This window comes from Genypterus blacodes, unplaced genomic scaffold (assembly GCF_046128005.1).
Source record: "Genypterus blacodes isolate CSIRO-AG114 ecotype Tasmania unplaced genomic scaffold, CSIRO-AGI_Gbla_v1 ptg000012l_1, whole genome shotgun sequence".
NCBI lineage: Eukaryota > Metazoa > Chordata > Actinopteri > Ophidiiformes > Ophidiidae > Genypterus > Genypterus blacodes.
Genome location: NW_027466826.1, coordinates 3,366,482 through 3,378,780, shown reverse-complemented (window position 1 = coordinate 3,378,780; position 12,299 = coordinate 3,366,482). Strand labels below are relative to the sequence as shown.

At 40.4% G+C, this 12,299-nt stretch overlaps 2 protein-coding genes across 2 annotated transcripts; both read right to left on the bottom strand.

Annotated features, from left to right (window-relative positions):
• Positions 1-146: 146 nt before the first annotated feature.
• pkd2l1 (polycystic kidney disease 2-like 1) lies at positions 147-5,440 on the bottom strand. Its single transcript, XM_076164070.1, has 15 exons — positions 5,155-5,440; positions 4,776-4,889; positions 3,607-3,734; positions 3,182-3,435; positions 2,861-3,085; positions 2,551-2,779; positions 2,297-2,467; positions 2,027-2,208; positions 1,800-1,920; positions 1,617-1,715; positions 1,403-1,524; positions 1,195-1,312; positions 943-1,073; positions 740-866; positions 147-547 (listed from the first exon to the last, which is right to left on the bottom strand). The coding sequence occupies exons 1-15, from the start codon at positions 5,438-5,440 to the stop codon at positions 467-469; spliced, it is 2,388 nt and encodes a 795-aa protein (XP_076020185.1). The 3' UTR covers positions 147-466.
• A 2,633-nt stretch (positions 5,441-8,073) lies between these two features.
• On the bottom strand, positions 8,074-8,496 carry atoh7 (atonal bHLH transcription factor 7). Its single transcript, XM_076161965.1, has one exon. It carries the CDS (start codon positions 8,494-8,496, stop codon positions 8,074-8,076), a length of 423 nt encoding a protein of 140 aa, XP_076018080.1.
• Between the last annotated feature and the right edge of the window lie 3,803 nt (positions 8,497-12,299).

Here is a 12,299-nt window from a genome sequence, read left to right as displayed (position 1 = left end):
GGAAATAAACCTTAAATCACACTGTAATAATGGCTGTGACAAAATGTAAAATTAACTTCATTAACATAAATGTCTAATCTTAACATACATTGCACCTCTGTTTTTGACATAAAGAGGGCAGATAAAGTTCAATCTTACAGGTGACGAACAGATTTGAACACATATGCCTACTTAATTAATCTATATACTTGAGGGGAATCTAATTAAAAAGTCCAATACGTCCCCTTTACGTTTTTAATCACTTTATTAGCTGAGTTCTAGTGCAGCGTCCTACTAATCAGTAGTAACAATTCTATACATTATATACACATTTCCATGAACTATAATAGACTAGCTTATGGACATATGAGAAGAGTTGAATGTTGCCACCTTTGTCAGCAGATTTTGTTTACTTATCTGTTCAAATAGAACTCTCCAGATAGTTGTAAATCACAGAATTCTGTTTGGCGTCTGGCTTCTGGTTTAATTACATATGGATGTCTGTCTCAGCTTTCAACCGTGTGTCCATGCGAACCACGACATTCCCGTCTGAGGCAGGGTCATCATTCTGGAGCATTAATAATGAAACAATGTTTATTCATAATGACATAAATACAAATCCAGACGTATTTTCTGATATGAGTAAGAAAACGCTGAAAGTACTAAATCTTAGACCCTAACTGTTGTCTGGCCATCAACTAAAATATAAAGCAAAGAGTTGTCTGCAAACGTGTTGATCTTGACTCGGGTCCGTACTCACATCACCACTCCATGCTGTCTCCTTCCCTTTAGTTTTGTTTTGTAGCCCGAGTTTCCTCATCATCAGGTCGATCTTGGCTGTCATCACTGACACAGAATTTTCAAGGTGGAGAACCTGCTTGGTCAGTCTTAAACAGAGGGAGAGGTCATTCAGATGATGGTTCATGTTTGTAATATGGAATTGTGCTTTGAACAACTCCTCACTTTTCAAACTGCTCTTCCTTCACAAAGCCTTGGCTGGGATTGGTCTGATCGCTGGAAGTTACAGGAGACGTCCCCAATACATCTTTATCATAATTCATTCCAAGATTGTTCAGTTCGGCACTCAGAGCATCCTGGTGGAAAACAAACCGTGATTGAGAAAACTTCTATCTCTGCTTGAAGGTCTTAATATTTGGTTTATTCGTTGTCAAGATAAAACAAAAATAGATTTAGTTTTCGATCTCTTGCACCAACCCTCTTCTCTTCCAGCTCCATTTTCATCTTCTCTTGCTCCTGTTGGTCTAGTATGTGGTTCCCATCCCGGTCAAACCGCGAGAAAGCTGCGGATATTTCATGATCAGCGTGTCCCATCCTGCGAGATGATCATATCGTTGAGGATTTTATTCACAGCTCAACAAACTAATGAAAGGAAAAACACTCTTTGGCATTTGCTTTGACTCACTCCTTCAGAGTTTCTCTAAAGTCTTTGAATTCAATTTGTCCTGATCCAGACCGCAGCGCCTTCTGAACATCTGATATTTTCTCCTTTTTAAGTTTGAGTTTCATGAATGTCTTCGTATAGCTCTGAATCACAACAAAATCAAATTATAGTTATATTTTGCACACTGTTGGACACTATTTCTAACAAAGTTTACACAAATATTGCCTGTTGTTACCTGCTTGATGAGATCAGTAATCTGCAGCTCATCCTTTTGGGATGAGAGCTCCTCCTTGACCTCAGAATACGTGTCATTTATGATGGCCAAGAACATGTTCTAACAGATGGATCAACAGAGAAAAACAGAGTGTACAAATGTATCGTTTTAAAATGAAGTGGGATGAGTTGCAGAGTCACTTACCAGGAGAACAAAGAAAACAAAGAACACATAGGTGACGAAGTAGATCGGCCCGAGAACTCTGTTAGCACGATCAATGGCATCGTAATCAAAGTCTCCGAGGATGATCCGGAACTGTGTGAAACTGTAGGAGAAATGGAGTGGTGAGCTGAGTGGTGAGCTGATTGATTCCTTGTCAGTACCGATCTTTGCCTCTGGAGATCAGTGACATACACCCCCAAGCAGCTTACATGCACTTGACGAAGGTGCTGAAGGATTCAACCTCCATCCCAAAGAGCAGATATCCAAGTTGAGCGTAGGCAAAGAACACGATGAAGAACATGATGGCGAATCCCAAGATATCTTTGGCACATCGACCCAGCGTGGAGGACAGCTGAGTCATGGTCTTGTTAAAGCTGATGTACTTGAAAAGCTACAAGACAAGAATAAGACTCTTTAGGAGGACGGCGTCTCTGGATAAAAAAGTACAAACCTTAAAATGAAAGACGTTGGTACTGTACCTTGATCCACGCGAAGAACAAGTTCACCGCATTCATGTTGTTGTATTGTGTTTGCCAGAATGCCAGAAATTCAAAATCTGCGTAGATCTCTGGCTGCTGCAGCAGTTTGCCGAGTAATTTATCCACTTTGACGGTACGGAAAACGTTGAACACGATTGCAACGAAGGCAAGCTGGGAAAGAGAATGATGTCACTTCCTTCAGCTCTTACAAATTCAGACACAAGGGAAACATAGGACAAGACGGACATTCTTACCATTATGACGACAATATCCAGTATGTTCCAGATACTTTTGAAGTAGGAGAACTTGTGTATTCGCAGCTCGAGAATCTCCTCCACGATGTAGTAGAGGATGAATAAACAGAAGATCAACTCACAACCGAGGATGAAGTAGTCCCAGTAGGTGATGTATCGAATCAGTTTGACCGTTCTTATCTGGTATGATGGGATTGCTCCACCAGTTGCTGGGAATTCAACCAGCAACCTGCAATAGTAGGTGAAACAACGTCAGACGAATTTGGGATTTTCTCAAACGTTTATGGATTGAAAATGTTGCAGCCATTACCTGATGACGCAGAACATGTTGATGTTGGCATTGTAAGTGGAGAAGTCGATGAAGGCTGCTCTGGTGCCTCGGTCTAGCCATAGGTTGTCTATCAGTTCCGTCAGAGTGATGACGCTCTCCTCCCTGGTGCGACCCAGGTCCTGATAGTAGCCTGCGCCGCTGTACGTGGTCAGCAAGCCCCAGTGAGAGGAACCCTTCACCTCGTTCTCCGTGTGGTACGTCCAGCTGCAGGAGGAAGAACAGTATAGCAGGCGAGGACCGTCAATCCCTCTGTAAAGTTCTATCTACAAGCACAACCGAAAAGCAAAGCGAGCCACTCACGCTGTGCCATTGATGAGGCCGAAGCCAAGGTCGGCCTCCTTCTTCTCGTTGTAGACGTCGAAACATCCGGTGATTTCATTTTCGAAGTCGCTGTGGACCTTACAGGAGTTGTTCTTTATCTTGATCTGCCTCATCCTGGGGACGCCAAGCAGCATGTTCTCATAGTAGATGAAGGACTTGTCTCCATTGTCCATGGACTGGTTATTGTACCATCGAGTCCAGTAGAGGCCATCCAGCAAGGGACCCTGGGCATACTGTTCACATAAACACAGGATGGATCAGTTAGGCAGATGTGATTGATCATTGAAACATATCTGCTGTGTGTGTGTGTGTGTGTGTGTGTGTGTGTGTGTGTGTGTGTGTGTGTGTGTGTGTGTGTGTGTGTGTGTGTGTGTGTGTGTGTGGTGAACATGGAGGCGACTCACAATCCAGAAGTCAGCCATGGTGCTAATGGACTGAAATTTAACTCCGCTGTCACTAGCTGTGTTCACGAAGAGGTCCGTCATGGCTTTAGTGTAGTAGTAGGTGCTTGAGCTGGTCATACCATATGTCACTGAAAGACAACATAAATACATTGTTACGGCCAAGCCATCAATTCATATCTGGCTTTACTCAGGCTCAGGGCTAAATGTCGCTCCATTCAAAGGTCCAAGATAAGGAGACTCGCAAGCACGACACGCAAAAGCCTCATTCAAGACTTGTTGTTCCGCTGCCTGCATGTCACAGCAGCCAAACACACCCAGTAATTTGTTTGAAGAGAGGGCACGCTGGCTTGCTGCAAATAGCCTCATCAAACAATCTAAATCTAACCCAGACAAAGCCACAAAGGATGGGGCTAAATGCTCTTATCGCTAAAAGGCAAGAGAGCAGTGCCCCTGTTCCTTTCACTCCTAATGCTCCGCTGGACAATGGCTTTCAAGCAGATGGAGGGAGAGGAGGACGTTTTGCGGTTGACATTAAAGCTTTTGAGGTATTATTCAATACGCAAAAACGATGCATACAGTAACATCACGGAAAAACATACATGACAAAGAGTTTCAACTAGTTGCCAGGAAAAAATATGGACCATTAAGCAACCATTAAATAAATCACACACACACACACACACACACACACACACACACACATACACACACACACACACACACACACACACAATGCAATGTAATGCTTTCAAATTGTTTTTACCCAACATTTTTCTACTTAAAACAAACTTTGTCACATTAGGGATCATGAATAGAACGAAGTTGTGTGAGAGTGAATGTTCGCATTTTCCTACTTTAAAGTTTCTGATATCAGTATTTGGAAATATGTGACATGGATAAGTGAGAATACACTATGTATCAGAATGCAATTTGAATCCAGGGAAGTATTGAATTTGAATCCAGGGAAGTTTTTTTTACAGATTTTCTCATACAATTCTGAAGCATGTGATACTGCATGTAAGTCAAATGTTCGGAATTTCATGCAATTACTGTTAGACTCATGGTTCCAAAAAGAAAATTCTGTAACGATGTAAACATTCATCACTTGTCCGCAATTGTTTCTTGGGTTGAAATGCAAATGTCGAAGAGCAATTGTTGCTAACACTTACGGAGACATATATCCAACAGGAACACCAGATAGACCATTAACTCCCGAAGGGTGGTGCGGACAAACAGCTCCCTGTTGTCTGAGGTGTTTTCAGTCAGTGTTGTGCCCCATAACCCTAAAGAAATAAGTAATATAGTTATCACATTCAATTATTTTCATTTACAGCACAGAGCTGTGATGCACAACTTTTATTTGTGGACCAAATAATGGTTCACAGACACAAACTTTTATGGATAAATGGATACTAGAGATTACACATAGTACAATATGACAGAAAGATCTTTGTGAAGTCTTTGTGAAGGTTATATAATCTACACTCGTGAAAGAAGCCATACAGTTGATACACATTGACAGTAAAACATTGAAGAGTGGGCTCCTACCTTTAATAAAAGAGCAGCACCCTTTGCGTTTCTTCCCCAGGCTTCGGTCCAGAGGATCTGGCCCATCTGGGAAAGAGCCCGGGGTGTCCACAGGTAGTTTGTACATGTTGTCCATGGAGCCCTGGAACAGAGGCGGGGTGTTGTAGATGGTGCTGACAGCGCGGGGCAGAGATGGAGGGGAACCACAGTACGCCTGGTTCACCCAAGCCCTGTTTCCCACAGTGTCCAGCTCACACTCCACCTGGCCGGTCAGGTGGCTTTCGGCTCGGTTGTTCAGACACTTCATGTCGCGAGGAACCTGGATGTCTCTGGCGGGTGAGAGATGAAAATGAGGCGGGAGTGGTTTAGGCAGCTTTTGAACACCTGCTGATGGAATGATTATAAAGACTGGATGACATAACCATCAGTGAGGGAGGAGCTGCTGGGCCTCTGTTGGGTGTTTCTGTTTCTGTATTACTAACGCACTAACATGGTAACAAAGCAACAACATGTGAGGAACAACATGGACGACACTTTCATTTACACAGTTTGTCCAAAATACAATACTTCCATTTTGCTCAGAGGTGTAATCTGACCTCTTAACCTGGGAGTCTAGGTGCCATTCAATCATAATATCAACTGTCTGGAGCCTCCACATCACGTCATAAAATACAAAATATAATACTAAATTAAATATTGTAACAATGAATGTTATGGATCGTTCACATTATTTATTTATGATTTAATTATGTATTTGTACAGCACATTTACCAGAGAAAAGGCAACTCAAAGTGCTTTTTGAGACATTTGATTGACACTGAAAGAAAATCTGGTAAAAAATAATAGTTAAAAAAAAACATGGCGACCCCTAAGACTAATTACTACACAGATAAAAGTCAGTGAAAAATATGAATATATACTATATGAGAATTTATAAAGTATGAGTGTATAAGCAGGGTTATGATTTCATAAATAGGATTAAATGTATCAAATACAAAAACCTTTTCTCTTTCTTCAGTAATGTCACTAAAGAGATGACATCTGCCTTCTTCATATCAATGCTTTCAGCAACTTTCCACCAGTTCATTCACAGCAGATGCATAGAATGAAGTTGTATATAATGTGTTCAATAATTCCGCAGTTAGAAGTTAATTTTGTTTGTCACTCTCAATTACCATGTGCTTCTACTGACAAAATTCATTCATTACACCTCAATTATATTTCTGTCTCCAACTGTTTACATGTTGGAATTAATGAGGAGTATCACTGATGATCTCTGCTTCATTAGCGTTGACCTTTGTATCTTTTTATCTATTTATTAAACTGTATCTCAATGTTTCGGGGGAGTTTTAGGAGACAATAAACCAAATACACTGAAATATGTGTCGATAACATGCAGCCAAAATCATCTGCAGGCTAATCAGATGTGTACAGAGCTACAGTATGTAGCAGTTGGTCGGTACAGTTAATGCACACATGTATACGTCCTATATATAATGCAGAGAGTTTGAGGCCAGCTATGGATGTTTACGCCTCAGTGGCTCTGAACTGAAGTATTAGACACAGCCATTAACTCACAATGGAGCTGGATTTCTGCTCCTTCAGTGAAGCCTTCTTTAATCGGCTGTGGCTTGTGCCAAGACGGCAAACCTTTTCAAATCTGTAACCCCCTTTTTTCTGTGGCTCATTTGATTTTGTGACTACTTAAACGTGGAGTTGAGTGGCTCCAACAATGAACACTTGTTTCCCCACGACATTCCTTCTTTGCTTCTCTATTGCTATGAATATGACACAATACAGTTGATTTCATTTGAAACTTACACATTGCGTGTGACAATGTGATGTACAATATTGTGGAAACATTTGAAAGAAAGAAGAATAAAACAATTGAAATGTGGTTTGGACTACATGTGTGTTTTTACATGTCTTTTGAAGCCTCATTGACGTAACAGTGTCTTATCTCTGCGTGCAGGAGCTCTGGACTAAAGGCTGATATATGGTGGTGCCACGCTGTGCAGAGGACATGACAGGGAAAAGGACACAGAAGAAACAAAAGATGTGCTTTAAATTCCTCCTATCCCGGGTTAACACCTGGTTTAGTGGCAAACAGAGGAGACAAGTGAGATCATGAGGATAAAAAATGTCAGGGGCCTCTAATTAGGACAACAAGTTTTGGTGCAATATTACGTATTAAAGAAGGGATAAATAATCAATTGGGAGATTGGGTTTTTGGTTTGACTTCACAGGAAGGATTGAATGCATTACTCATTCAACAAGCTGCTCATTTATATTTAAGTAATTTCATCCATGAGTAGATAAGTGAAAATGATGAGATCAAAAGAAGGTGACGCACTTATCAACAACTCATATCTCAGCATTATGACAATCGACACAGAAAGCAAACAGGAGAGGTTTTTCATACAAAATAGTATTGTTTATTATTGTCAATCAAAAAAGTATAATTCAACAAAATAGAAATCTGAGTAATAACAAAGACACTATTTTCATTATTAAAAAAGCATGTACCAAATACATATTGTTACTTAGCGACAGTAAATATGTTGCTGTTTGCAGAGACCACGATCGTTTACATTGCACAGAATTTTGGGGCCGTATCAAAATAATTGATAAATGTACATTGTTGTCTGTGTTTTCAATACAATCTAATGTAAATTGTAATAACACTACATTACTTTTAATACACAATGAACACAATCACTATGCCGGAAAATCCCAGCTGTTTAACATTGCTTGGTTTCCTAAAGCAAAAACGTGAATCTTTATCTGTGGGTGTCAGACAAAGAAACAGATCAAAGTTACAAAACAATAGATTCAATACAAAAGTATTTACTCACTCCTACACTGGAGTAATGTCTGTCACTCGACATTTTCTTATTGTCCCTCACGTCCAACAACATGACGGACGATCTAAATCAGAGTTTATGAATGAACCTGATGGCCGTCAAACTGATAGGTGAAGGCAGAGTGGATGTACTCTTGTCCAGCAGCAGAGTCGTAGGTCATGAGGCACGGAAAGTCCTCAGGCTGCACACTGTCAAACTGCAGGTCCAGCCACTGCCTGTGAGGAGCGCTGTGCTTCCTGGCATCCGTCAGGATCCGGTTGAGAGCCATGATGTAGCTGAGGGCCATCTGCAGGGTCTCATACTTGGACAGCTTCTTGTCCTGGCCCCACTGCGGGACCACTGTGCGCAGGCGGTCGAAGGCCGTGTTCAGACCCTGCATCCTCTTTCTCTCTCTTGCATTAGCGGCCGTCCTTCGCCGTGTCGTCGGCTCTGGACTTTTGGAGTCGGATTCTGATGACTCTGATCCGGAGTCGGTGCAGCTGGGCCGGCGGGACACCATGGTAGTTGGGTTGAAGTACAAAAGTGATGAATGTCCTCTGATGTGCTGAGCAGGGAGCAGAAAGACGACCACAGGGGGTCAAGTTTGAGCTTCAGGGTTCCTCTGAGTGTCTCCTTTTTGTCCGAGATGTGTGATCCTTTGTATTTAGATGTCCACTGATTGTAACTCCAGATAGTGAACAGCCTTAATGTCAGAGGAGCCCAAGGTGTCTGTGATGCTGGAGACTGTGAGGCCGCAGCTTTTATAAGACACAACAGATGAACAGGTGGCAGCAGGTGGAGGCCCGACCCTCTCCCCCATCCTCAATATTACTCATAGAGAAACACACCCATGCAGACTCATAAACACCCACACCCACCCACTCTCTCTCTATGCGCACACACACGTACACTCAACACGCACACACACACACACAAACAAAACCTTAATGAAATTCCAATTATCTTGGGCTGGGCTCTGTGGCCGTGGCTTCACTCAGAGCCATGTGTTACAAACACCAAAAGTCTGCCATCTGCTTACTGGTGACACAACTTAACACACACACAGCTGATGGTGTTGACAACTGATTGCTAAAGAGCTTATAAATGGTTAAGATGATAAATATTTTCCCCATCAATCTAAGATTCCCACCATGTACTGTATTAAGTGGATATATGCAAAGTAACAGTATGTTGATTAATTCCACAGATCATCTTCAGTCATGTGCTAGCCCTATTTTGAGATATATTGATATATTTACCTACAGATTTTTTATTGTTACAGATCTCTGCTGAAGAATTTTGCACATATACTGCATTAATATAAAATATTACGGCTTCTTTTCTATTTATCTGTATTGATTGTATGGATCCCTCACATGTTTGGAGGAATGGGATCATTGCCCCTTTCTCCTTATTTATGTTAACATTTATTTATGGTGATCATCTCTGACTGGTGGGGTATTGCTTTTTTTTTACTTAATGTATTGTGTAATACATTAAATAAAATAAATCATTCTAAAATCCCAATATAAATTCCAAAAATATTTAATACCAATTGAAAATATAATATATGTGATATTTAATATCAGTAAGATGTGAGGTGATTTTTAGATATTGAAATAATCGAAACTATAATTGCTACTAAATAACTGTTGTTTTTACTTGTTGTGTTGAGAGGATGGTATGAAATCTGGTTGCCCTCTAATCCACCAGGAAATCTCCTTTCACTGTCCATTTTTACTGGTCTCCATACCATAATAAGCATAATCTGAGATTAGCCTGAGGCTACAGAAGTGTAAGTGCGGTTTGTAACCTGAGGGATTTTAACAGCACATCAGGGGATTATGGGTCTCAAACAATATGGGCCAAAGATGGTACACAGATTATTGCATTATGTGAGATTAGAAAGGTAATTCAGGTGAAATTGGACAACAAACATTTTAAAAAATGTATTTACTTTATACTTAAAAAAAAAAAAGGAACATAAGGCTCTGAGGTTGTGTTGTGTTGTGTTCTTAATGAATCACAGTATGTGGGATCCATTAATGTGCCGTGTATTTACTGGGGACCACATGTGAGATAAATAATTGATCTGTGTATTCGGCCGAGAAATTGAGACAGACAGAATAATTTGTTCGTCTTTCCTTCCCATCTGCCAATGCTGAATTTTGTAGAGGACAGACATGCACACTCACCCAAACCACAAAAGTCTGGACTACATTCAACCCCAATATGAGATATGATAACACTGTCTAATCACACTAGATGATGTGCTGATCTGGTTAGGTATAAGGGAGTTGTATCTCCTGTCACTGTTTTTTGACAAACTCGAGGCTTGGCTGTAGGAGCAGGTTATGAATGATTAATCACTGCCAGAGCCCCTGAATAATGGCTGTCCCTGGTACTGGGTCATGCACACAAGCTGATGCTGTCTGGTCATTTTGGGATGGACTGGTTAGCTGTGCAATTAGGCATATAATCCCATCTACCAGTTGGTTCATTGATTACAGATTGAAGTAGTTTGCCAGCTGCTGCTTGTCTTGTCTGCAGGCCTCGTCTCAGACGTCGCCCGGCCTTGCCGTGTCTTCACCCCTTTTTTTCCCCCCTACCTCTCACGTGATTGGCTGGTCTGAGCAGCGATGGCTTAAGACGTTCTCTCTGTCAAAAGCCATATGTCCCAGCTGAGGGGGTGACCTGTCTGCTCTGATGGAATCAAGAATCATGTTAAATCCAAAGATCTCCTTATGTGCAAACAGAGATTAGGGGGCAAAGCGTATGTTTCAGCCCAGGAGAAAGTGTAACAAAGGATTCCCACTGCATTTGTGTTTTGACCTGATAAATCTCATTATCATTACAGGATTATTTTCCAATGAGCGTACACATGCTTCATTATGATCTAATCTCTTGATCCTTTATGTGGAAGAATATAACTTGTATCCTTACACTTAGTATTGACTTATTTACTATTACATATTAACTAAGTAAGTGGATACATGTACCATGTATGTCGATTTACTGACCTCTGTTGCTGGTTTGGTAATAATAATAAAAATCTCATATTCGTGTCACTTAGTAAAAAAAACATAAATTACATATACTGTATAAACATATATATATTATATATTTGTGCCGATGATGCTGCAGTTAAAGTTGAGGTGCTCAGAAACTTTTCTTATACCCAAAACTTTCCAGAAAGACAGATTATACATACAAATTCCAGTTATCAAGTGTGGATTTGGTTTGTGAGGTAAGAGTGTCATTATTGAAATAAGACATGAATCTTACATGAATTCTTAAATTTCCCCAAAATTGTTTTCTCAGCAGTCTGCCAACACAATAATCAAGCAGTCAGCCAACATGTCGGTCTGGCAGCTGGTCAGATGAGGCTCGGGGTATAATTAGGTCACGTAAGGTGAATGTAATTTTATGCCTATTTGAACTCTTTACCATCTAATTGGACTGATTAGCAAAGCTTAATTGGCTTCTGAACTGCATCAGTTTAAACAGACTGAGCTCTTATTACAGCTCACTGAAACAAGCTCATACTTACAAAATCAGAAATGTATATTTCTTAATCTAATTCCCTCATTTAATCACTTACTTATTTTAAAAGTAAGTGAACCCTGAGAATTACTGGGATATCTGCATAAATTACTCATCAAATGCGTCCGATTCCCATCCTAAACAAACACAATCTGATAAACCAATGATAGTAATGAATACACCATTTAAACAATCATAAACTAGGTTAAATGAATTATGTAAATGTCTTTTCTAAAACTGGTGCCAACCAGCATGCACAAAAACAGATTTAAAACACATTTCAGAGGAACTGTAAAATTGGAAGAAGAAGAGAATTGAAAAACCTCCAAAATGTTCTTGGAGTGGATTTCCTGCAAAGATCACACCAAAAGCACAAGACGCGGAGATGGAGATGAAAAAGGAAAGTGAAAGACCAGCAGAAGTATTTAGGACTTACTTGAATCTCATTAAGACAAACACAGTTTACAGGGAACATAGCAAGCAAGGAACCTCCTGGTTTTGAGCAGCTTTGCTTCCTCAGGGCCTGGAAATGCAAAATTGCACAGAGGCAAGATTAAAAGTTGAATGATGCAAGAATATAATAATAATAATAACACTAATACTAATAGTAATACTAATACTAACAGAAATACTAATGATAATACTAATAATAAGAAGGAGAAGAATTTGGATTTATATAGTGCCTTTCAAGAAACCCAAGGACGCTTCAAACTGGGGTAATATTACTAAGAAGCAACAAACAAAACAGCGGGTAGAGAGGTGGAGCAGAAATTAGGAGAG